This window comes from Salvelinus fontinalis, unplaced genomic scaffold (assembly GCF_029448725.1).
Source record: "Salvelinus fontinalis isolate EN_2023a unplaced genomic scaffold, ASM2944872v1 scaffold_0409, whole genome shotgun sequence".
NCBI lineage: Eukaryota > Metazoa > Chordata > Actinopteri > Salmoniformes > Salmonidae > Salvelinus > Salvelinus fontinalis.
The window spans coordinates 115,765-141,077 of NW_026600618.1; the positions used below are offsets into that span (position 1 = coordinate 115,765).

Below are 25,313 nucleotides of genomic sequence, written 5' to 3' on the forward strand. Positions count from 1 at the left end.
ATTTGTATCTTATAGAGCGTGGCTTTAAGGGAATAGTATGGTCACATCTAGATAAAAACGAATGTGAAAAATAAACAGAGAAAATGTGTATTAATAACACACTACCTATTCATATAAGTATTTATTCATCATCTACATATTCATATTGAGCTTCTACGTCTGTGTACAGGAACCTATTATTTGGAAGAGAAAATATATCAGCTTATTGTTAAATTATTATGACGTTCTTTCCAATACAAAAAAGTGTAGAAACTATTGTTTCCAAACTGCGTTACCCACTCCAGCCAGCAGATGGCGATGTGCGTCTTTCAGGTGATGCTTCTTGCGTGACGTGTCATTTTCTGGACCGGACGCTTATTCAGGAACAACAACGCGGATACTCTTTCAACCACCCCGGTAGCTTGCTAGCCAACATAAAACTGAAAGGTTTACGTTTTAGACCATGTTTGTGTACATTAGCTAATCCCAGTGTTTTAAACAAATTTCGGTTGACGTATCAACTGCTTAACTTTAACCTAATTTGCTTGTTCAATTTGCAAACTTGTTAAAGATTGATACTGAGCCTAGCACTAGGCTAGTCGCTAATGCTACCTAGCTAGCTAACATCCCTGACAATGAGCACACCAAACTACTCCTCCCTTGCTAATGAAGAGGGGGTCTGCTGTATGGAGAAAGAATCTTTCAGAATGAAAAAGGAGGAAGAGGAGGCTGTTATAGTGATAGAAGAGAAAGAACCTTTTAGAGAGGAAGAGGATGCTATCTCAGTAAAGGTGAAGGAGGAAGACGTTTTGGGAGTGAAAGAGGAGACAGAAGATCCGATTAACACCAGTGAGTACTTTCTTAAAAGCAGGGGCACAAACTATGCAGTTGTTGAACTGTGGGGGCGTTCTACTGAAGTTATATATTTTAATATGTTGTTCAGTACTGTATAAATTGTTAACGGTTCGATCTGCCATTGGTACATTTTTGTTGGGACTTTTCAATTAGATGTATTGAATTCTCCATGTGGTCTATATTAAAGTTCCCCTCATCTAATATAACAGGCTTTTAAAATTCAATATTGGTGCATATTTTCTACTTAAAATATAAAAGGGATGCAAAAGTCACCCATTTTGTGGAACGACCCTTTTACATTTGCACCACAAAGAACATTTTAGGAAATCATGATGAAAGTGGCCATTTTAGACATATTCATGCCCCTTGTAAGACTCTAAGATTGCAATAGATGGTCATAAGTTTACCATCTGTTTGATGTCCTCGTTCACACAGGAGAGAGACATGACTATCGTGGATCCTCTGGGGAGCCTCAACAACATCCTGATGCTGACGAGTCAGAGAAGAGTCTCTCCAGATCAGAACACCAGATGGTACAGGTTGGTCTGGTCTAGCATACAGCTTGCTCTATCGGGTCTGGGCTGGGCTTCTGTAAAACACTTTGTGACAACAGTGACATCAGCATCCATAATGATATGTGTCTGTGTCCCCTCTTTGTGGTTACCAGGACAACACTAGCCCTTCCTCCCTCCCGGAGTCCCCGTGTCGTGCCTCTCCCGGTAGCACCTTACTGCTGGGTATGAAGAGGTTGTCTGTGCTGCTAGTGGACTGCAGGAAAACAACGGGGCTGAGTGGAACTGTGAGAGGAGGAGGAGAGAAGAAAGGATCAGATTTGACTCATCAAAGTAAGTTCTGTAGTTCAGTTTGAACAAATAAATAGATCTGCCCACTGGTATCTGTTACCAGGACAACCAGCAGAGGTCTGTTAGTCGACAGGATGATAGACTGGTATCTGTTACCAGGACAACCAGCAGAGTTCTGTTAGTTGACAGGAAGATAGACTGGTATCTGTTACCAGGACAACCAGCAGAGTTCTGTTAGTTGACATGAAGATAGACTGGTATCTGTTACCAGGACAACCAGCAGAGTTCTGTTAGTTGACAGGAAGATAGACTGGTATCTGTTACCAGGACAACCAGCAGAGTTCTGTTAGTTGACATGAAGATAGACTGGTATCTGTTACCAGGACAACCAGCAGAGTTCTGTTAGTTGACATGAAGATAGACTGGTATCTGTTAACGGGACAACCAGCAGAGTTCTGTTAGTTGACAGGAAGATAGACTGGTATCTGTTACCAGGACAACCAGCAGAGTTCTGTTAGTTGACAGGAAGATAGACTGGTGGATATGGATGTTATGAATATTATAACACTGAAAAAGGATTGTGCCAATGAAAAGAGAGAAACCAATAGACCATATAAAACCTTGATGAAAGTTAGCTTTGGAGAGAAAGTTTCAATGATCCGTTGTAAGGTGCTTGTTTTACAAAAACTTTATCTTAAAACATTATGGATGTTACATTGCCTGTCCCAGTCAACCCCCCTATCTTTACAAGACTGTAGAACAGGCAAACTTAACTCCAGACACTGTTAATTAATTAACTAATATTGGAGGAAAGCTGTGATCAGGCTGCCCTCTCAAGAGAAAGCTTTGAACTGTAACCAGTGCCTGCAACCTTGATCAGGTTATCAATCAACCTACCAGGGTAGTTACAAACAGTACAGAAATGAAATCATCAACATATTTTGATCATATCTTTACTAATGCTGCAGAAATTTGTTTGAAAGCAGTATCCAGATTCTTTGGATGTAGTGATCACAATATAGTAGCCATATCTAGGAAAACCAAAGTTCCAAAAGGCTGGACCTAATGTGCTATTTAAGAGGTCATACAATTGTTTGTAGTGATTCCTATGTTGTTGATGTTGTTGGGTTATTTTTTTTCACAGTAAATAACTCACGGACACTAGAGAAGCTTTAACCAAGTTTAATTATTCCCAAAGGTTTTGTACAGCTGTAATTCAGACAACCCAACATTTGTTCCATCCAGATATACAGTGGGGCAAAAATGTATTTAGTCAGACACCAATTGTGCAAGTTCTCCCACTTAAAAAGATGAGAGAGGTCTGTAATTTTCATCATAGGTACAATTCAACTATGACAGACAAAATGAGAAAAAAAATCCAGAAAATCACATTGTAGGATTTTTAATGAATTTATTTACAAATTATGGTGGAAAATAAGTATTTGGTCAATAACAAAAGTTTATCTCAATACTTTGTTATATACCCTTTGTTGGCAATGACAGAGGTCAAACGTTTTCTGTAAGTCTTCACAAGGTTCATTGGTGGCTGACTAAATACTTTTTTGCCCCACGTTATATCTCACGTAAGACATTCCTCCTTCTCTCCAATCCTTACATCTTATGGTTCCACAGGAAGAGAGTAAAGAGGGTAACAGGATACCAAACCTTTGTCTCCCTGATGAGAATCTGTCCTGACCTCAACCCCTCCTTCATCTAATCCACAGATGTCCATCTGTCTCCCCTGTTTCACACTTGCTTTCCTCTCGTCCACCCAACACATAGATAATGTGTTACTGGTGTATAGAAGATTAGGATTGGTTAAAACTGCTCTACACTCTCCTAGATAATGTGTTACTGGTGTAGAGAGGAGTAGGATTGGTTAACACTGCTCTACACTCTCCTAGATAATGTGTTACTGGTGTAGAGAGGAGTAGGATTGGTTAACACTGCTCTACACTCTCCTAGATAATGTGTTACTGGTGTAGAGAGGAGTAGGATTGGTTAACACTGCTCTACACTCTCCTAGATAATGTGTTACTGGTGTAGAGAGGAGTAGGATTGGTTAACACTGCTCTACACTCTCCTAGATAATGTGTTACTGGTGTAGAGAGGAGTAGGATTGGTTAACACTGCTCTACACTCTCCTAGATAATGTGTTACTGGTGTAGAGAGGAGTAGGATTGGTTAACACTGCTCTACACTCTCCTAGATAATGTGTTACTGGTGTAGAGAGGAGTAGGATTGGTTAACACTGCTCTACACTATCCTAGATAATGTGTTACTGGTGTAGAGAGGAGTAGGATTGGTTAACACTGCTCTACACTCTCCTAGATAATGTGTTACTGGTGTAGAGAGGAGTAGGATTGGTTAACACTGCTCTACACTCTCCTAGATAATGTGTTACTGTTGGGGGTAGTGGAAGACCAGGATTGGTTAACACTGCTCTACACTCTCCTAGATAATGTGTTACTGTTGGTGGTAGTGGAGGACCAGGATTGGTTAACACTGCTCTACACTCTCCTAGATAATGTGTTACTGTTGGTGGTAGTGGAGGACCAGGATTGGTTAACACTGCTCTACACTATCCTAGATAATGTGTTACTGTTGGTGGTAGTGGAGGACCAGGATTGGTTAACACTGCTCTACACTCTCCTAGATAATGTGTTACTGGTGTAGAGAGGAGTAGGAAGGATGCAGTCTCAGGTTTGGAAAGACTGAATTTATTTCAGCACCAACAGATCAAAGCGGAACAAAACCCAAACGTTGTTGTGCTCAAATTAGATCTTCATTAACATAAAGGCCCAGGTTGAACTATATAAAGTACTCAGGAAATAGTAGGAGAGATTCCTCTCAGGAAAACAAGAAGGCACAGGGTGAACTATATAAAGTACTCAGGAAATAGTAGGAGAGATTCCTCTCAGGAAAACAAGTAACATTTACAATGACCCACAAAAGACAAAATGGCAGAGGGAGTGTATATATAAACAGTGATAGAGGGGCGATTGGAACCAGGTGCGTGTAATGATGACGAGACAAGTCCGGGGGTTGATGAGTGAAGGGCGTTTGACAGCAGTAGTTTGGGCAGCAGCTAGAAGGCCGGGGGTTGATGAGTGAAGGGCGTTTGACAGCAGTAGGTTCGGCAGCAGCTAGAAGGCCGGCAACGCTGAACGCCTAGACTGGACAGGAGGGGGAGCCAAAGCGAAGTCTGGTGTGACATAATGAGAGACAATCAATAGAATATTTAATATATTTTCTCAAATTCCGTTTTCTCCGTTTAGTAATTTTTCAGGTTTCTGATTTGTTTCTGTTTTTCAGTTTTTCGCTCTCAAAATCACATTGTTAATAGAAAAACAACAAAAGGAGACCACTTTTGTCGTCTGAGAAAAATCTAAGACATTTTCCTTTTTGGGTGTAGATATCCTTTAATTCAAGTGGCACCAGCAAGAGCCTTGCTTGGTTAGTGGTGTCTCTGTAGCACACATGTGATTGCAGAGTTTGCTGAACAAATCACAACTGGATTGATGCAAATAATCATGATATCATTCTGCCAGGTAGGCATAGACTACTTTGTAGTTGACATTTAATTGAAAAGGTTTGTGGGAAAACTTGACTTAAATGTAAATGTAAATGTAAAACTTTTCCATCAACCAGAAGATGGTTGTCATTAGCATTATCGCTAAAAACTACACATAGTGGTAGACAAATGGACTCAGACAGGGGCATTTCCTGGCTGTTTCCTCTTCAGAAAGTTGAAGGAAAATACAAATCACTGAGGTGAATTTAAAAACGACTTGCAGGCAGTGGGTTAAAAATAACTATGACAAAAAATGAATACAAATTATACCACCACCCAAAAGGGCACTTTAGAGACAGGAAGGGCAAAGGGGCATGTGCTCTACACAGGTAGAGTCCTATCTGTCCATGTTGCCTTTTGCAAAGTGGGCACTGCTTTATGTGCTAACACTCACCTAAATATCCCATATGCCACTGGGTGAGAAGTTTTCATTGTTTTTGGGCAGAATTATGTGAGGTGTTGTTAGCGATGAGCCTTGGTCAATTTGACGAGGATGGCATATTCCAAGCTAATGTCGCCCTCTTCAATCTGTCACCTAATGGGCAGGTCAGCCCTGGAGGAACGTTTTGGCTCTAAGAAGTAAGTTAACATAACATCTGGTTGTTTTTAAATTACTTTTTTTGACATTGCTTTATTTTTGTTCCAATCTGTGTTACCCACTCCAGTCAGCAGATGGCAATGTGAGTTTTTCAGGTAATGCTTCTTGCGTGACGTATAATTTAATGGACGGGGCGGGAGGCTTCTTCAACAGCGACAAAAGGCCTCTGATTCAACCAACGCGGTGGTTTGCTAGCGAAGATAAAACAGGAGCATTTAAGCTCTTTAGACTAATCCTGTGTATATTATATGGTGTTTAGAACACAATTCTGTTTACGTATCTAATAGTTCATTTTAACGTAATTTGCTTCTTAAATTAGGGAATGTGTTAACTTCATACTGCACTAGGCTAATCGCCCAGAGCATGAGCTCACTAAACTAGACGGAGAAAATAAGTTCTGGTGAAAGGAGAGGAAGAAGCTTCAGAATGAAAATGGAGGAAGATGCCGTAACATTGAAGGAGGAGAATGTAGTGAAAGACGAGGAAGAACCTTTTGGAGTAAAAGAGGAGGCTATCTCAATAAAAGAGGAGGAAGACGTTTTAGGAGTGAAAAGGGAGGAGGAGGAGTCAGAATATCCGATTACCATCAGTGAGTACTGTCTTTAAAAACAGGGGCACAAACAGCAGTTGTTGAACTGTGGGGTTTTAAAGGGGGATTCTACTGAAGTTCTACACATGAATATGTTGTTCTGTACTGTATAAGTTGTTAGTTTCAATGTGCCATTGGTACATCTTTTTTTAGGACCAGGACCTGGTCTATATTAAAGCGCACTTCATCTTGTATAACAGGATTTTACAATCCAATTCTGGTGCATAATTTCTACATAAAATATCAAAGGAATGCAAAAGGCACCCATTTCGTGGTACAACCTTTTACATTTGCATCACAAACCGTTTTTTAAAAAAGCATAATGAAAGTGGCCAATTTAGGCCCTTTTTAGACATATTAATGTCTCTGGTAAGACCCTATGATTGCAATAGAAGATCATAAGTTGACTGTCTGTTTGATGTTGTCATTCACACAGGAGAGAGATGTGACTATCATGGATTCTCTGGGGAGCCTCAACAACATCCTGATGCTGACGAGGCAGAGAAGAGTCTCTCCAGAACAGAACACCAGATGGTACAGCTTGGTCTGGTCTAGCATACAGCTTGCTCTATCGGGGGCTGGGTTTCTGTAAAGCACTTTATGACAACAGTGACATCAGCATCCATAATGATATGTGTCTGTGTCCCCTCTTTATGGTTACCAGGACAACGCTAGCCCTTCCTCCCTCCCGGAGTCCCCGTGTCGTGCCTCTCCCGGTAGCGCCTTACTGCTGGGTATGAAGAGGTTGTCTGTGCTGCTGGTGGACTGCAGGAAAACAACAGGGCTGAGTGGAACTGTGAGAGGAGGAGAAGAGAAGAAAGGATCAGATTTGACACATCAAAGTAAGTGCTGTAATTTAGTTTGGACAAATACAATAGATCTGCCCACTGGTATCTGTTACCTGGACAACCAGCAGAGTTCTGTTAGTTGACATGAAGATAGACTGGTATCTGTTACCAGGACAACCAGCAGAGTTCTGTTAGTTGACATGAAGATAGACTGGTATCTGTTACGAGGACAACCAGCAGAGTTCTGTTAGTTGACAGGAAGATAGACTGGTATCTGTTACCAGGACAACCAGCAGAGTTCTGTTAGTTGACATGAAGATAGACTGGTATCTGTTACCAGGACAACCAGCAGAGTTCTGTTAGTTGACATGAAGATAGACTGGTATCTGTTACCAGGACAACCAGCAGAGTTCTGTTAGTTGACATGAAGATAGACTGGTGGATATGGATGTTATGAATATCTTAACACTGAAAAAGGATTCTGCCAATGAAAAGAGAGAAACCAATAGACCATATAAAACCTTGATGAAAGTTAGTTTTGGAGAGAAAGTTTCAATGATCTGTTGTAAGGTTTTACAAAAACTTTTCCTTAAAACATTATGGATGTTACATTGCCTGTCCCAGTCAACTCCCCTATCTTTACAAGACTGTAGAACAGGCAAACTAAACTCAAGACACTGTTAACTTCTTATGGCTGCATCACGCTACCGGGATCGATATGACAACAGCCAGTGAAAGTGCAGAGCGCCAAATTCAAAAACAACAGAAATCTCATAATTAAAATTAATCTTGTTGTTAATCCCACGAAAGTGTCCGATTTCAAATATGCTTTTCAGCGAAAGCACTACAAATTATTATGTTTAAGTCACACCAAACCACAATAAGCACAGCCATTTTTCCAGCGAAAGATAGCTTTCACAAATAGCAGAAATATAGATAAATGAATCACTAACCTTTGATTATCTTCATCAGATGATTCTCATAGGACTTCATGTTACACAATACATGCATGTTTTGTTTGATAAAGTTCATATTTATAACAAAAAATCTGAGTTTACATTGGCGCGTTACATTCACTAGTTCCAAAAACATCAAGTGATTTTGCATAGCCACATTGTTTCAACAGAAATACTCATCATTAATGTAGATGATAATACAAGTTATACACATGGAATTATAGATATACCTCTCCTTAATGCAAACGCTGTGTCAGATTTCAAAAAAACTTTACGGAAAAAGCAAATCATGCAATAATCTTAGACGGAGCTCAGAACAATAGCCAAATTAGCCGCCATGTTGGGGTCAACAGAAACCAGAAAATACATGATAAATGTTTCCTTTCCTTTGATGAACTTTATCAGAATGCAGTCCTAGGAATCCCAGGTCCACAATAAATGCTTGATTTGTTCAATAATGTCCGTTATTTATGTCCAATTAGCTACTTTGGTTAGTGCCTTTGGTAAACAATTCCAAAGTCACAAAGCGCCTCCACTATAACGTGACGAAATGTCCAAAAGTTCCGTAACAGTCAGTAGAAACATGTCAAACGATGTACTGAATCAATCTTTAGAATGTTGTTAACATACATCTTGAATAACGTTCCAACCGGAGAATTAGATTGACTTCAGATGAGCGGTGGAACGGAGGTCCTCCTCATGTGAACGCGCATGTGAAAGCATGGTCAGCTCGTGGCAGTGATTACTCATTCCTGTCTCCTTCGGCCCCCCTTCACATTAGAGTCATCAGACAAAGTTCTATTGACTGTTGACATCTAGTGGAAGCCGTAGGAAGTGAAAACTCACCAATATCTCGCTGTAATTTCAATGAGAGCTTGGTTGAAAATCTGCCCCCTCAGAAAAAAATCAAACAGGAAGTGGAACTACTCAGGTTTTTGCCTGTCATATGAGTTCTGTTATACTCACAGACATAATTCAAACGGTTTTAGAAACTTCAGAGTGTTTTCTATCCAATATGAATAATAATATGCATAATTAGCAACTGGGAATGAGGAGCAGGCAGTTTACTATGGGCACCTCTGTGCACCTTTCATCCAAGCTACTCAATACTGCCCCTGCAGCCATAAGAAGTTATTTAATTAACTAATATTGGAGGAAAGCTGTGATCAGGCTGCCCACTCAAGAGAAAGCTTCAAACTGTAACCAGTGCCGTCAACCTGGTTCAGGTTATCAATCAACCTACCAGGGTAGTTACAAACAGTACAGAAATGAAATCATCAACATATTTTGATCATATCTTTACTAATGCTGCAGAAATTTGTTTGAAAGCAGTATCCAGATTCATCGGATGTAGTGATCACAATATAGTAGCCATATCTAGGAAAACCACAGTTCCAAAAGGCTTGGCCTACTGTTCTATATAAGAGGTCATACAATTGTTTGTAGTGATTCCTATGGTGTTGATGTTGTTAGGTTCTTATTTTTCAGAGTAAATAACTCACGGACACTAGAGAAGCTTTAACCAAGTTTAATTATTCCCAAAGGTTCTGTACATCTGTAATTCAGACAACCCAACATTTGTTCCATCCAGATATACAGTGGGGCAAAAATGTATTTAGTCAGCCACCAATTGTGCAAGTTCTCCCACTTAAAAAGATGAGAGAGGTCTGTAATTTTCATCATAGGTACACTTCAACTATGACAGACAAAATGAGAAAAAAAATCCAGAAAATCACATTGTAGGATTTTTAATGAATTATTTGCAAATTATGGTGGAAAATAAGTATTTGGTCAATAACAAAAGTTTATCTCAATACTTTGTTATATACCCTTTGTTGGCAATGACAGAGGTCAAACGTTTTCTGTAAGTCTTCACAAGGTTCATTGGTGGCTGACTAAATACTTTTTTGCCCCACGTTATATCTCACGTAAGACACTCCTCCTTCTCTCCAATCCTTACATCTTATGGTTCCACAGGAAGAGAGTAAAGAGGGTAACAGGATACCAAACCTTTGTCTCCCTGATGAGAATCTGTCCTGACCTCAACCCCTCCTTCATCTAATCCACAGATGTCCATCTGTCTCCCCTGTTTCACACTTTGCTTTCCTCTCGTCCACCCAACACATTCCGAAGCCATCTGTCTTTCTTCAGAGAACCATTAACTTCTGACATAACACCCAGTCTCTTTCACTTCCTATCACTTCTTTAATGTCTCCATGTTCAAAGTTTAGCCGATTCCATCAATGGAAACAATATATGTTGGTCCGTGGTGTGTAATGACGAGCCACCAGACGCTGCCCTTGACACGTTTATGAAATTGCTTATCCCAGTTACTAATAAGCATGCACCCATTAAGAAAATGACTGTAAAAACCGTTAAATCCACGTGGATTGATAAGGAATTTAAAAATGGTATGATGAAGAGGGAGGCAAAAGAGATGGCAAATAGGTCTGGCTGTAGAACTGATTGGCAAACCTATTGCAAATTGAGAAATAATGTGACTAAACTGAATAAAAAGAAGAAACTACACAATGAAACAAAGATAAATGACATGAAGAATGATTGTAAAAAGCTTTGGAGCATCTTCAATGACATTTTGGGCAATAAAATCAACAATGACATGTCACTGGTGTCTGACAACGTGGATGGAAAATGATTGAGGATAATAGCGGCCGATATTTCCACTTCTATCTGCATTATCTTCAATTTAAGCCTACTAGAAAGTGTGTTCCCTCAGGCTTGGAGGGAAGCTAAAGTCATTCCACCATCCAAGAATAGTAAAGCTCCCTTTACTGGCTTAAATAGCCGACCAATCAACCTGTTACCAACCCTTACTTTTAGAAATAAAAAATGGTGTTTGGCCAGATACAATGCTATTTTACAGTAAACAAATATAGACTTTCAGCTTATAGGGAAGTTCATTCAACAACAGCACAGCACTTACAAATGACTGATTGGCTAAGAGAAATTGATGATAAAAATATTGTTGGGGCTGTTAGACTTCAGTGCGGCTTTTGACAGTATCGATCATAGTCTGCTGCTGAAAAAAACGTATGGCTTTACACCCCCTGATATATTGTGGATAAAGATAATTAAAAAAAAAATTAAACTAGGTATTTAACTAGGCAAGTCAGTTAAGAACAAATTCTTTTTTTCAATGACGGCCTAGGACTGCCTTGTTCAGGGGCAGAACGACAGAGTTTTACCTTGTCAGCTCGGGGATTCGATCCAGCAATGTTTCGGTTACTGGCCTACCGCTTTAACCACTAGGCTACCTGCCGCCCCAGAGCTACCTGTCTAACAGAACACAGTGTTCTTTAATGGAAGCCTGTATAACAAAATCAAGGTAGAATCAGGAATTCCCCAGGGCAGCTGTTTAGCACCTTCTTTTTTCAATCTTTACCAACAACATGCCAATGACATTTATGTATGCGGATGACTCAACACTGTACACGTCAGCTACTACAGCGACTGAAATGACTGCAACACTTAACATAGAGCTGCAGTTAGTTTCAGAATGGGTGGCAAGGAATAAGTTAGTCCTAAATATTTCAGATTACCTTAAATTACATGGCCTACTATGCTAATTCTGTAGCGGTATTGTAAGAGGGGGGTAAAGATAAAGATTTTGTTGGTGCGCCAGGCAGGTATTAACTCTAGTTATTAAAGTTAGTTATTATCTAGTATAACATTATTATTATTATTAAATATTATTAAAACCAAAAGGATGAGAGTAGAATAGATAGAGTAGCGCTTCCAGACACATTCTAAACATGATGGAGTCTTAAAGGAGGACTGTAGCATCTAATGATGAAACATTATGGAGTCTTAAAGGAGGACTGTAGCATGGAGTCTTAAAGGAGGACTGTAGCATGGAGTCTTAACTTCTTATGGCTGCAGGGGCAGTATTGAGTAGCTTGGATGAATGGTGCCCATTTCAAACGGCCTCGTACTCAATTCTTGCTCGTACAATATGCATATTATTATTGGATAGAAAACTATTGGATAGAAAACACTCAAGTTTCTAAAACCGTTTGAATTATATCTGTGAGTAAAACAGAACTCATTTTGCAGCAAACTTCCTGTCAGAAAGTGAAAAATCTGAAATCGAGGCTCTGTTCCAGGGCCTCCCTATTCATTTGCTTGAAATCTATTAGTATACATGCACTTCATACGCCTTCCACTAGATGTCAATAGGCAGTGAGAGAAGAAATGGAGTGTATAGCTTGATCTGAGGTCAAAAGAGAGATCTTGGAATGACATGACCCCAATTTCCTTTGTTCAGGAAGGCGCGGGTAGGACATCAGCATTGGCTTCTGAAAAGCTTTCCTTATAGACGGCTAATTTCTCCGGCTTTGATTTTATTTGATAAATGTGACAATATCATCGTAAAGTATGTTTTTTCAATATAGTTTTATCAGATTATTGAACGTTTTTCGGGAGTTTTGGCGTGTTCCGTTCTCTGCGTTTGGTGGTGATGGACAGCTTCGCGCCACTTGGCTAGCTTTGGTTGCTATTCGACAGGAGAGAAGGACATTCTAAAACCAAACAACGATTTGTTCTGGACCTAGGACTCCTTGTACAATATTCTGATGGAAGCCCAGCAAAAGTAAGAACAATTTATGATGTTATTTCGTATTTTTGTGTGAAATGTTTAGTCCTTTTCTCCGCCCTTTTAGCGGGCGCTGTCTCGCAATAACGCAAGCTGTATGTCGTACTAAAGTTATTTTTAAAAATCTAACACAGCGGTTGCATTAAGAACCAGTGTATCTTTAATTTGCTGTACAACATGTATTTTTTAGTAAAGTTTATGATGAGTTCTTTGATTAGATTAGGCGACTGTCCAAAATATCTCCGGACAATTTTGTGCATTTTGGCTACGTATTCACAATGTAAAACCAAGATTTGTACCTCTAAATATGCACATTTTTGAACAAAACATATATGTATTGTGTAACATGATGTTATAAGACTGTCATCTGATGAAGGTCAAGGTTAGTGATTAATTTTATATATTTTGCTGGTTTTTGCGAATGCTATCTTTGCGGTGAATGAATGAATAAAATAATGTCTGTGGGTATAACAGAACTTATTTGGCAGGTGAAACTTTTGTTTTTGAGGTGACTCTGTTTTCAAATGGCTTTGTGTGGCACTTTTCTGTGGCACTTGGTTGCAGTTCCTATTGCTTCCACTAGATGTCAACAGTCTTTAGAAATTGGTTGATGTTTTTCTTTAGAGAAATGAAGAAGTACGGCTATTCAGAACGAGGGTCCAGCCTTGTGCTCTCTAATGTTTTGATGCTCCAGGTCACGCGCTTCACGTTGTTTTTATCCGGTATTGAACACAGTTTATCCCGTCTTAAACTTTCTCGATTATTTACATTTTAAAATACCTAAAGTTGGATTAGGAAAGTTGTTTGAAATGTTTGGACAGCGTTTACAGGTAACTTAACTTATTAGATATTTGTAGTCATGCTGGGTGAGTTGGAACCGGTGTTTTTTTTTATCAAACGCGCCAAATAAATGGACATTTTGGAGATATAACGACGGAATTAATTGAACAAAAGGACCATTTGTGATGTTTATGGGACATATTGGAGTCCCAACAGAAGAAGCTCTTCAAACTTAAGGCACAAATTATATAGTTATTTCTGAGTTTTGTATCGCACCTGGCGGGTTGAAATATGATTGTCATGTGTTTGTTTGATGGGGTGCTGTCCTCAGATAATCGCATGGTTTGCTTTTGCCGTAAAGCCTTTTTGAAATCTGACACGGTGGCTAGATTAACAAGAAGTTAAGCTTTAATTTGGTGTATTGCACTTGTGAATGCATGAAAGTTAAATATTTCTAATTTAAAAAATATATATTTTGCGCTCTGCAATTTCACCGGATGTTGTCGAAACGTTCCGCTAGCGGAACCCCTAGCCATAACAGGTTTTAATGTGTTTGAGCCAATCAGTTGTGTTGTGACAAGGTAGGGGTGGTATACAGAAGATAGCCCTATTGGGTAAAAGACGAAGTTCATATTATGTCAAGAACAGCTCAAATAAGCAAAGAGAAACAACAGTCCATCATTACTTTAAGGACCACCACAGGAATGGGAGACCCAGAGTTACTTCTGATGCATAAGTTCATTAGAGTTACCAGCCTTAGAAATTGCAGCCCAAATAAACGCTTCACAAAGTTCAAGTGCTTTGTATCTTGTGCTTTGTATTTTCAACGTAAAAACAGCTTCACAAAGTTCAAGTGCTTTGTATCTTGTGCTTTGTATCTTCGACGTAAAAACAAGTTTTGGACTGCCACACAAAATTACTTCTTTAGTTATTTTATGTTTAAGGAAGTGTGTAGGTCACATTCTGTATCATACAGCTATGAAAGTTATATATTTAGAACCACCTGCTTGATTGGAATCTAGCGACGTCTGTGTCTTCAGTTTCCTAGAACTGTCTAGTTTGTGTTCTGACTTGTAAAACAGGATGAATAAAATAAGTAATGTAAACGTAGCAGTAATTGCCAGGAAGCTCTACATTTGTTTTAAAATCACACTATAATTGTTAAAACTGGCCTCAGGTTATTGAGAGATCTGATTTAGGATTTACCCTCGTCGCAAGGTTGTTTTATCATGTGGAGGTTTCATTCGGGTCTCTAATTTAAAAATAACACAGTGTCTTTGGCAGGAGAAAGACCAGACTCAGAGGAACCAGAGCCAGGGACGTCCGAACCAGCAAGACGACACCAGTGCTCCCACTTTAGAAAGGGTTGTAACCGGTTATGGAACCTGAAACAACACGAGAAAATACACACAAAGGAGAAGCCTTACCACTGCTCCCAGTGTGGAAAGAGTTTTAAGCTTTTAGGAACCCTTAAAGCCCACGAGAGAATACACACAGGGGAGAAGCCTTACCACTGCTCCCAGTGTGGAAAGAGTTTCAAACGGCCTTGTCATCTGAAACAACATGACAGAATACACACAGGGGAGAAGCCTTACCACTGCTCCCAGTGTGGACAGTGTTTCAAGCGGTCAGGGGAGCTGAAACAACATGACAGAATACACACAGGGGAGAAGCCTTACCACTGCTTCCAGTGTGGAAAGTGTTTCAGCAGTTCAGGGGAGCTGAAACGACATGAGAGAATACACACTGGGGAGAAGCCTTACCACTGCTCCCAGTGTGGACAGTGTTTCAGCCAGAAAGGAAAGCTGAACCAACACGAGAGAATACACACAGGGGAGAAGCCTTACCACTGCTCCCAGTGTGGACAGTGTTTCAGGCGGTCAGGGGAGCTGAAACAACATGACAGAATACACACAGGGGAGAAGCCTTACCACTGCTTCCAGTGTGGAAAGTGTTTCAGCAGTTCAGGGGAGCTGAAACGACATGAGAGAATACACACTGGGGAGAAGCCTTACCACTGCTCCCAGTGTGGACAGTGTTTCAGCCAGAAAGGAAAGCTGAACCAACACGAGAGAATACACACAGGGGAGAAGCCTTACCACTGCTCCCAATGTGGAAAGAGTTTTAAGGTGTTAGAAACCCTTAAAGCTCACGGAAATATACACACCGGGGAGAAGCCTTACCACTGCTCCCAGTGTGGAAAGTGTTTCAGCAGATCAGGGGAGCTGAAACGACATGAGAGAATACACACAGGGGAGAAGCCTTACCACTGCTCCCAGTGTGGACAGTGTTTCAGCCGGAAAGGAAACCTGAACCAACACGAGAGAATACACACAGAGGAGAAGCCTTACCACTGCTCCCAGTGTGGAAAGAGTTTCAAACGGCCTTGTCATCTGAAACAACATGAGAGAATACACACAGGGGAGAAGCCTTACCACTGCTCCCAGTGTGGAAAGTGTTTCAGCCGTTCAGGGGAGCTGAAACGACATGAGAGAATACACACAGGGGAGAAGCCTTACCACTGCTCCCAGTGTGGAAATACTTTTAACCAGAAAGCACACCTGAAACAACATGAGAGAATACACACAGGGGAGAAGCCTTACCACTGCTCCCAGTGTGGAAAGAGTTTTACGGTGTTAGGAACCCTTGAAGCTCATGAGAGAATACACACAGGGGAGAAGCCTTACCACTGCTCCCAGTGTGGAAAGTGTTTCCGCCGTTCAGGGGAGCTGAAACAACATGAGAGAATACACACCGGGGAGAAGCCTTACCACTGCTCCCAGTGTGGAAAGAGTTTTGTGCTTTTAGGAACCCTTAAAGCTCACGAGAGAATTCACACAGGAGAGAAGTATTACCACTGCTGCATTTGTGGAAAGAGTTTTAATCAGAAAAGCAACCTGAACCAACACGAGAAAATACACAGAGGGGAGAAGCCTTACCACTCCTCCCAGGGTGCAAAGTTTTTGCCCATTTAGGAAGCCTGAAAGAACGCATGAGACTACACACAGAGGAGAAGGCTTAGAAATTGCTCAGACTGGGAAAACATATTACTCATCACAGTCACTTAAACGTCATGAGAGAATCCACACAGAAGAGAAGAATTACTTGTATATTGATATTTCACATCACATTGACTTAAAATTCATCAGAGAACATACACAGTGCTCCCATTGTCTTATATTGTTGACTGATAATGTGTTTACTTGTTTTTACCATATGAAATTAAATGGTACAAGGTATACTCAAACATATATTTGTTTGTTTTTATTAGAAAACATGAATTTAATATGGAGTATGTCAGTTTGAATATAAAGTAGATCAGATTCCATGTGTTTAAATGGTCCTTTTTAAAACTCTTTGTGTGTGTTTATCTGGGTGTGTCATTCCTCCAGCACTACAGATAATACAGTGATATTTGGATGTGATGCATTTGTTCCATTGTTTACATTTGCATTGTTGGCCCAGTGATGATTTAATGAAATTCAAATATTCAGACTGTAACGGAAAATGTTAATTGTATGTGTGTCCACATAACTGATTATGTGACTAACCTTGTGAAACTGTCCTATTATAATCTCCTGTTCTTGGGAGTATCTTCCTGTGTTGCAAACCAGCTGCACCTGCGTCCTTGAATGAATAAAGTCCCTCCCAGGAACAGGAAACTATAAAGATATGTGCTCATCACCCAATGCTTCAGGAATTCAGACTGTCTACACTGCGCTGTGTAACTGTTATTCTCTCTGAGCTCAGAAATAAAGAATCTTGGTTTGACTTGGACTCCAGCAGATGCTTATTTTATAATATCCACCTCAACTCTCCCACGGATTGCTGTTTATCATTGTCTCAATGAAGAGTTCCTCGTTCCACTTTCCTGGGGGCATTTACAAGCCTCCCACTGGTTGAATAAATGTTGTTTCCACGTCATTTCAACAAAACAAATCCACGTGATGATGATAGCTGTAGAAAACTGATTGGATTTGTAAAAAGCCATCAACATCAGTTATTTTAGTTGTTTTTCATCCAACTGGCAACCTAAATCCAATGACAGGTGACATTTTGTGTTGATTTCATGTTGAATTCACTTTAGTTGACGACTCAAAGAAATGTAAATAGAAACTAGATGTTGAACTGACGTCTGTGCCCAGTGGGCTGGTTTGAATAAGCAGCAGGTGTTGGATCAATATCCACCTTAGTAGCTAAGTTTCCATGCAGTTTGCGACAGATTTTCATGTGAATATTCTAAAATCTGCATAAAACAATATACGCATTTTCCCACCAGAAATGTTTCTATCAAACAGACTCATTGCAGATAAAAGGCTTTGCGTGACAAAACTTAAATATAAATATTTGAGCATAAAGGAGTTTCCACCGCCATTTCTCGCTTAAACATTTTTACTGACACAAAAAGACCCCACCATGTAAAACGAACTAACATATCGTCTGTCGGCTTTTATAAAATTGTAAAGGCATATCCTGTTTCCATCAGCCTGGTCATTACTTTTGAAATGGTTGGATCAATATCCACCTTCATGATATGGATGATCCTCTGATAATCAAGTGATATTTAGAATCTCTGAGTAGTTCTATATGATGTCATAATACACCCCTCTGATAATAGGTTGACTGGGGAGGTGATGTACCACAGTCAAAGTCCTGCAATAAGAGCTAAGAGACTAATATTTGTGTAAACTATATAAACTGTTTACAATTTGGCTCATACATCCTCCCTTCTCTCCCCTGTAATGATTCCCCAGGTTGTTGCTGTAAATGACAATGTGTTCTCAGTTGACTTACCTTGTTAAATAAATAAATAATAACCATGTTTCCAGCCAAAGTTTATTCATTAGGATATATACAAATATGATGATGTCATAGTGATTTCATGACATGTGAATGAACAAGCCTTTTCATACTTTATAACATGGCTATATACAATGCCTTCAGAAAGTATTCAGACCTCTTGACTTTTTTCCACATTTTGTTACGTTACAGCCTTATTCTAAAATGTATTAAATCATTTTTTCTCCTCATCAATCTACACACAATATTCCATAATGACATCACAATATCCCATAATGACATCACAATATCCCATAATGACATCACAATATCCCATAATGACAAAACAAAAACAGGTCTTTAGATATTGTTGCTCTTTTTTTTTTTTTTTTTTACAACTGAAAAATAACATTTTCATAAGTATTACGTATGACGCTACAAGCTTGGCACACCTGTATTTGGGGAGTTTCTCCCATTCTTCGACGCAGACTCTCTCAAGCTCTGTCAGGTTGGTTGGGGAGCGTCGCTGCACAGCTATTTTCAGGTCTCTCCAGAGATGTTAGACCGGGTTCAAGTCCGGGTTCTGGCTCGGCCACTCAAGGACATTCAGAAACCAGAGACTTGACCCGAAGCCACTACTGCATTGTCTTGGCTGTGTGCTTTGGGTTGTTGTCCTGTTGGAAGGTGAACCTTCGCCCCCAGTCTGAGGTCCTGAGTGCTCTGGAGCAGGTTTTCATCAAGGATCTCTCTGTACTTTGCTCGGTTCATCTTTCCCTTGATCCTGACTAATCTCCTAGTCCCTGCTGCTGAAAAACATCCCCACAGCATGATGCTGCCACCACCATGCTTCACCCTAGGGATGGTGCCAGGTTTCCTCCAGACGTGACGCTTGGCATTCAGGCCAAAGCGTCAGGCCAAAACCAGATAATCTGGTTTCTCATGGTCTGAAAGTCCTTTTGGTGCCTTTTGGCAAACTCCAAGTGGGCTGTCATGTGCATTTTACTGAGGGGGGGCTTCCGTCAGGCCACTCTACCATAAAGGCTTGATTGGTGGAGAGGTGGAGAGATGGTTGTCCTTCTGGAAGGTTCTCCCATTTCCACAGAGGAACTCTAGAGCTCTGTCAGAGTGACCATCGGGTTCTTGGTCACCTCCCTGACCAAGGCCCTTCTCCCCCTATTGCTCAGTGTGGCTGAGCCGCCAGCACTAGGAAGGGTCTTGGTGGTTCCAAACTTCTTCCATTTTAGAATGATGGAGGCCACTGTGTTCTTGTGGACCTTCAATGCTGCAGAAATGTGTTGGACCCTTCCCAAGATCTGTGCCTCGACCTAATCCTGTCTCGGAGCTCTACAGACAATTCCTTCTACCTCATGGCTTGGTTTTTACTCTGACAGTCTCATAATAAAGGGTCTGAATACTTACTGTTATGTAAAGAAGGTATATTTTTTATCTTTAATAAATGTTTCTAAAAACCTGTTTTTGCTTTGTAATTAGATGTGTTATATTTAACTAGTCAAGTCAGTTAAGAACAATTTCTTATTTACAATGACGGCCTACCGCTGAACACTGCCTTGTTCAGGGTCAGAACAACAGAGTTTTACCTTGTCAGCTCAGGGATTCGATCCATCAACCTTATGGTTACTAGCCCAATGCTCTAACCAATAGGCTACCTGCCACCCCAAATGATGGGCTATTGTGTGTAGATTGCTGAATATATATATATATTTTTAAAATCCATTTTCAAATAAGGCTGTAACATAACAAAATGTGGAAAAAGTAAAGGGGTCTGAATACTTTCCGAATGCGCTGAACAAACATCACATTGAATATTCACCTCACTTTTGAAAAGCTCCATGAGGAAGAAAGAATTCCCAGATGATCTTTTAGATGTTCTGTCTTCAGGATGTTCTGGGTTGATGGCTGTTGGAGAGGGGAGGGGCAGTTGAGTGAGCTGGGGGCCTTTTATGGCCCTGCCTCTGGGAGCCTCTCAGCTTGTGACAAGTTGAGAGAGAGTGAGAGAGGGCCTACCCTTCCTCTGGGAGCCTCTCAGCTTGTGACATGATGAGCGAGAGTGAGAGAGGACCTACCTGTAAGATATGTGTTATAAACATACTTCTATTTGAAGAGCTTTTTGACCATTCAGGGACCTAATCTCAAACACTCATGAAAACATGAAAAAAATATTGTCCACACGAAAGACTGAATTTGGTAATATAAATGATTTTTGACAAGTTATATGCATGAAAATAAAGATTGACATTGACATTTTGGAGAGTTTTTTGCAGACTATATGAGAGGCCTAAGCCTTGTTGTGGATACATGTCTATAAAGATAGACTGGTATTAGATATCTGATCCATTTTTGGGGCACATGTTGACAAGATGTTGGGGAATCACTGGAGGGGAATGTTGACCAACTGAGCATCTCAGTGTACAGCTCAATAAACACAATAGTAGTTTTGTTACATTTCAGTCTTCTGTGATGAAGTGTCATATTGGGATGTAAACTCAAATATGAATACATTTAAATTGTATCTGACATGGTACTGGTGTCTTATTTTTTAAGCCCATAACCATGTGTGTGAAGTGTAAACAACAAAGGGCACCCCCCCATAAAAAGATCCTGCAACAGAAAGCTGCACAATATGTTGAGTAAATTATTTTGTTAACCATGACTATATCAAACCCTACTCCATGTGTTGCCTCTATCATGTATCCTACTATGACTATATCCAACCCTACTCCATGTGTTTCCTCTATCATGTATCCTACCATGACTATATCAAACCCTACTCCATGTGTTGCCTCTCTCATGTATCCTACCATGACTATATCCAACCCAACTCCATGTGTTGCCTCTATCATGTATCCTACCATGACTATATCAAACCCTACTCCACATGTTACCACTATCATGTATCATACCATTACTATATCCAACCCTACTTTACATGTTACCACTATCATGTATCCTACCATGACTATACCAAACCCAACTCCATGTGTTGCCACTATCATGTATCCTACCATGACTATATCCAACCCAACTCAATGTGTTGCCACTATCATGTATCCTACCATGACTATATCAAACCCTACTCCATGTGTTGCCTCTGTCATGTATCCTACCATGACTATATCCAACCCAACTCCATGTGTTGCCACTATCATGTATCCTACCATAACTATATCAAACCCTACTCCATGTGTTGCCTCTATCATGTATCCTACCATGACTATATCCAACCCTACTCCATGTGTTGTCTCTATCAAACCCTACTCCATGTGTTGCCACTATCATGTATCCTACCATGACTATATCCAACCCAGCTCCATGTGTTGCCACTATCATGTATCCTACCATGACTATATCCAACCCTACTACATGTGTTGCCACTATCATGTATCCTACCATGACTATATCCAACCCTACTCCATGTGTTTCCACTATCATGTATCCTACCATGACTATATCCAACCCAACTCCATGTGTTGCCACTATCATGTATCCTACCATGACTATATCAAACCCTACTCCATGTGTTGCCTCTGTCATGTATCCTACCATGACTATATCCAACCCAACTCCATGTGTTGCCACTATCATGTATCCTACCATAACTATATCAAACCCTACTCCATGTGTTGCCTCTATCATGTATCCTACCATGACTATATCCAACCCTACTCCATGTGTTGTCTCTATCAAACCCTACTCCATGTGTTGCCACTATCATGTATCCTACCATGACTATATCCAACCCAGCTCCATGTGTTGCCACTATCATGTATCCTACCATGACTATATCCAACCCTACTACATGTGTTGCCACTATCATGTATCCTACCATGACTATATCCAACCCTACTCCATGTGTTTCCACTATCATGTATCCTACCATGACTATATCCAACCCTACTCCATGTGTTGCCACTATCATGTATCCTACTTGGCTGAAGCTTTGATCTAATGGAATAAGTATTAAGGAGCAGGGAGGTTAAAGGTCACTTCAGGATACAGCTGTTACTCTACAACAGTAAAAATGTGTACTGATGGGGGTACTGGAGGACCAGCATTGGGAAACACTGCTTTACACTCTCCTAGATAATGTGTTACTGTTGGTGGTAGTGGAGGATCAGGATTGGTTAACACTGCTCTACACTCTCCTAGAAAATGTGTTACTGTTGTAGAGAGGAGTAGGATTGGTTAACACTGCTCTACACTCTCCTAGATAATGTGTTACTGGTGTAGAGAGGAGTAGGATTGGTTAACACTGCTCTACACTCTCCTAGATAATGTGTTACTGTTGGTGGTAGTGGAGGACCAGGATTGGTTAACACTGCTCTACACTCTCCTAGATAATGTGTTACTGTTGGTGGTAGTGGAGGATCAGGATTGGTTAACACTGCTCTACACTCTCCTAGATAATGTGTTACTGTTGGTGGTAGTGGAGGACCAGGATTGGTTAACACTGCTCTACACTCTCCTAGATAATGTGTTACTGTTGGTGGTAGTGGAGGATCAAGATTGGTTAACACTGCTCTACACTCTCCAAGATAATGTGTTACTGTTGTAGAGAGGACCAGGATTGGTTAACACTGCTCTACACTATCCTAGATAATGTGTTACTGTTGGGGGTAGTTGAGGACCAGGATTGGTTAACACTGCTCTACACTCTCCTAGATAATGTGTTACTGGTGTAGAGAGGAGTAGGATTGGTTAACACTGCTCTACACTCTCTTAGATAATGTGTTACTGGTGTAGAGAGGAGTAGGATTGGTTAACACTGCTCTACACTCTCCTAGATAATGTGTTACTGTTGGTGGTAGTGGAGGACCAGGATTGGTTAACACTGCTCTACACTATCCTAGATAATGTGTTACTGTTTTAGAGAGGAGTAGGATTGGTTAACACTGCTCTACACTCTCCTAGATAATGATTTACTGGTGTAGAGAGGAGTAGGATTGGTTAACACTGCTCTACACTCTCCTAGATAATGTGTTACTGGTGTAGAGAGGAGTAGGAAGGATGCAGTCTCAGGTTTGGAACGACTGAATTTATTTCAGCACCAACAGATCAAAGCGGAACAAAACCCAAACGTTGTTGTGCTCAAATTATATCTTCATTAACATAAAGGCCCAGGGTGAACTATATAAAGTACTCAGGAAATAGTAGGAGAGATTCCTCTCAGGAAAACCAGTAACATTTACAATGACCTACAAAAGACAAAATGTCAGAGGGAGTGTATATATACAGTGATAGAGGGGCGATTGGAACCAGGTGTGTGTAATGATGACGAGACAAGTCCGGGGGTTGATGAGTGAAGGGCGTTTGACAGCAGTAGTTTGGGCAGCAGCTAGAAGGCCGGGGGTTGATGAGTGAAGGGCGTTTGACAGCAGTAGGTTCGGCAGCAGCTAGAAGGCCGGGGGTTGATGATTGAAGGGCGTTTGACAGCAGTAGGTTCGGCAGCAGCTAGAAGGCCGGCAACGCTGAACGCCTAGACTGGACAGGAGGGGGAGCCAAAGCGAAGTCTGGTGTGACATAATGAGAGAAAATCAATAGAATATTTAATATATTTTCTTAAATTCCGTTTTCTCCGTTTAGTAATTTTCCAGGTTTCTGATTTGTTTCTGTTTTTCAGTTTTTCGCTCTCAAAATCACATTGTTAATAGATAAACAACAAAAGGAGACCACTTTTGTAGTCTGAGAAAAATCTAAGACATTTTCATTTTTGTGTGTAGATACCCTTTAATTCAAGTGGCACCAGCAAGAGCCTTGCTTGGTTAGTGGTGTCTCTGTAGCACACATGTGATTGCAGAGTTTGCTGAACAAATCACAACTGGATTGATGCAAATAATCATGATATCATTCTGCCAGGTAGGCATAGACTACTTTGTAGTTAACATTTAATTGACAAGGTTTTGGGGAAAGCTTTTCTATCAACCAGAAGATGGTTGTCATTAGCATTATCGCTAACAACTACACATAGTGGTAGACAAATGCACTTAGACAGGGGCATTTCCTGGCTGTTTCCTCTTCAGAAAGTTGAAGGAAAATACAAATCACTTAGGTGAATTTAAAAACGACTTGCAGGCAGTGGGTTAAAAATAACTATGACAAAAAAATGAATACAAATTATACCACCACCCAAAAGGGCACTTTAGAGACAGGAAGGGTAAAGGGGCATGTGCTCTACACAGGTAGAGTCCTATCTGTCCATGTTTCCTTTTGCAAAGTGGGCACTGCTTCATGTGGCAACACCAACACTCACCTAAATATCCCATATGCCACTGGGTGGGAGAAGTTTTCATTGTTTTTGGGCAGAATTATGTAAGGTGTTGTTAGCGATGAGCCTTGGTCAATTTGACGAGGATGGCATATTCCAAGCTAATGTCGCCCTCTTCAATCTGTCACCTAATCCTCTTCAATCTGTCACCTAATGGGCAGGTCAGCCCTGGAGGAACGTTTTGGCTCTAAGAAGTAAGTTAACATAACATCTGGTTATTTTTAAATTACTTTTTTTGACATTGCTTTATTTTTGTTCCAATCTGTGTTACCCACTCCAGTCAGCAGATGGCAATGTGAGTATTTCAGGTAATGCTTCTTGCGTGACGTATAATTTAATGGACGGGGCGGGAGGCTTCTTCAACAGCGACAAAAGGCCTCTGATTCATCCAACGCGGTGGTTTGCTAGCGAAGATAAAACAGGAGCATTTAAGCTCTTTAGACTAATCCTGTGTATATTATATTATATGGTGTTTAGAACACAATTCTGTTTACGTATCTACTAGTTCATTTTTACGTAATTTGCTTCTTAAATTAGCGAATGTGTTAACTTCATACTGCACTAGGCTAATCGCCCGGAGCATACACTCACTAAACTAGACGGAGAAAATAAGTTCTGGTGATAGGAGAGGAAGAAGCTTTCAGAATGAACGAGGAAGATTCCGTAACATTGAAGGAGGAGAATGTAGTGAAAGAAGAGGAAGAACCTTTTGGAGTA

The 25,313-nt window shown here is 40.4% G+C and overlaps 1 protein-coding gene across 1 annotated transcript in view; it reads left to right on the forward strand.

Annotated features, from left to right (window-relative positions):
- The first annotated feature begins 325 nt into the window (after nucleotides 1–325).
- LOC129845946 (zinc finger protein 850-like) overlaps nucleotides 326–25,313 on the forward strand; it is a 35,138-nt gene continuing 10,150 nt past the window's right edge. Inside the window, exons 1-6 of the mRNA XM_055913927.1 lie at nucleotides 326–828; nucleotides 1,270–1,373; nucleotides 1,502–1,679; nucleotides 6,835–6,932; nucleotides 7,063–7,240; nucleotides 14,807–16,506. Coding sequence (XP_055769902.1) covers nucleotides 615–828; nucleotides 1,270–1,373; nucleotides 1,502–1,679; nucleotides 6,835–6,932; nucleotides 7,063–7,240; nucleotides 14,807–16,506 — 2,472 coding nt within the window. The 5' untranslated portion in view covers nucleotides 326–614. The remainder of the gene's footprint in view (nucleotides 829–1,269; nucleotides 1,374–1,501; nucleotides 1,680–6,834; nucleotides 6,933–7,062; nucleotides 7,241–14,806; nucleotides 16,507–25,313) is intronic.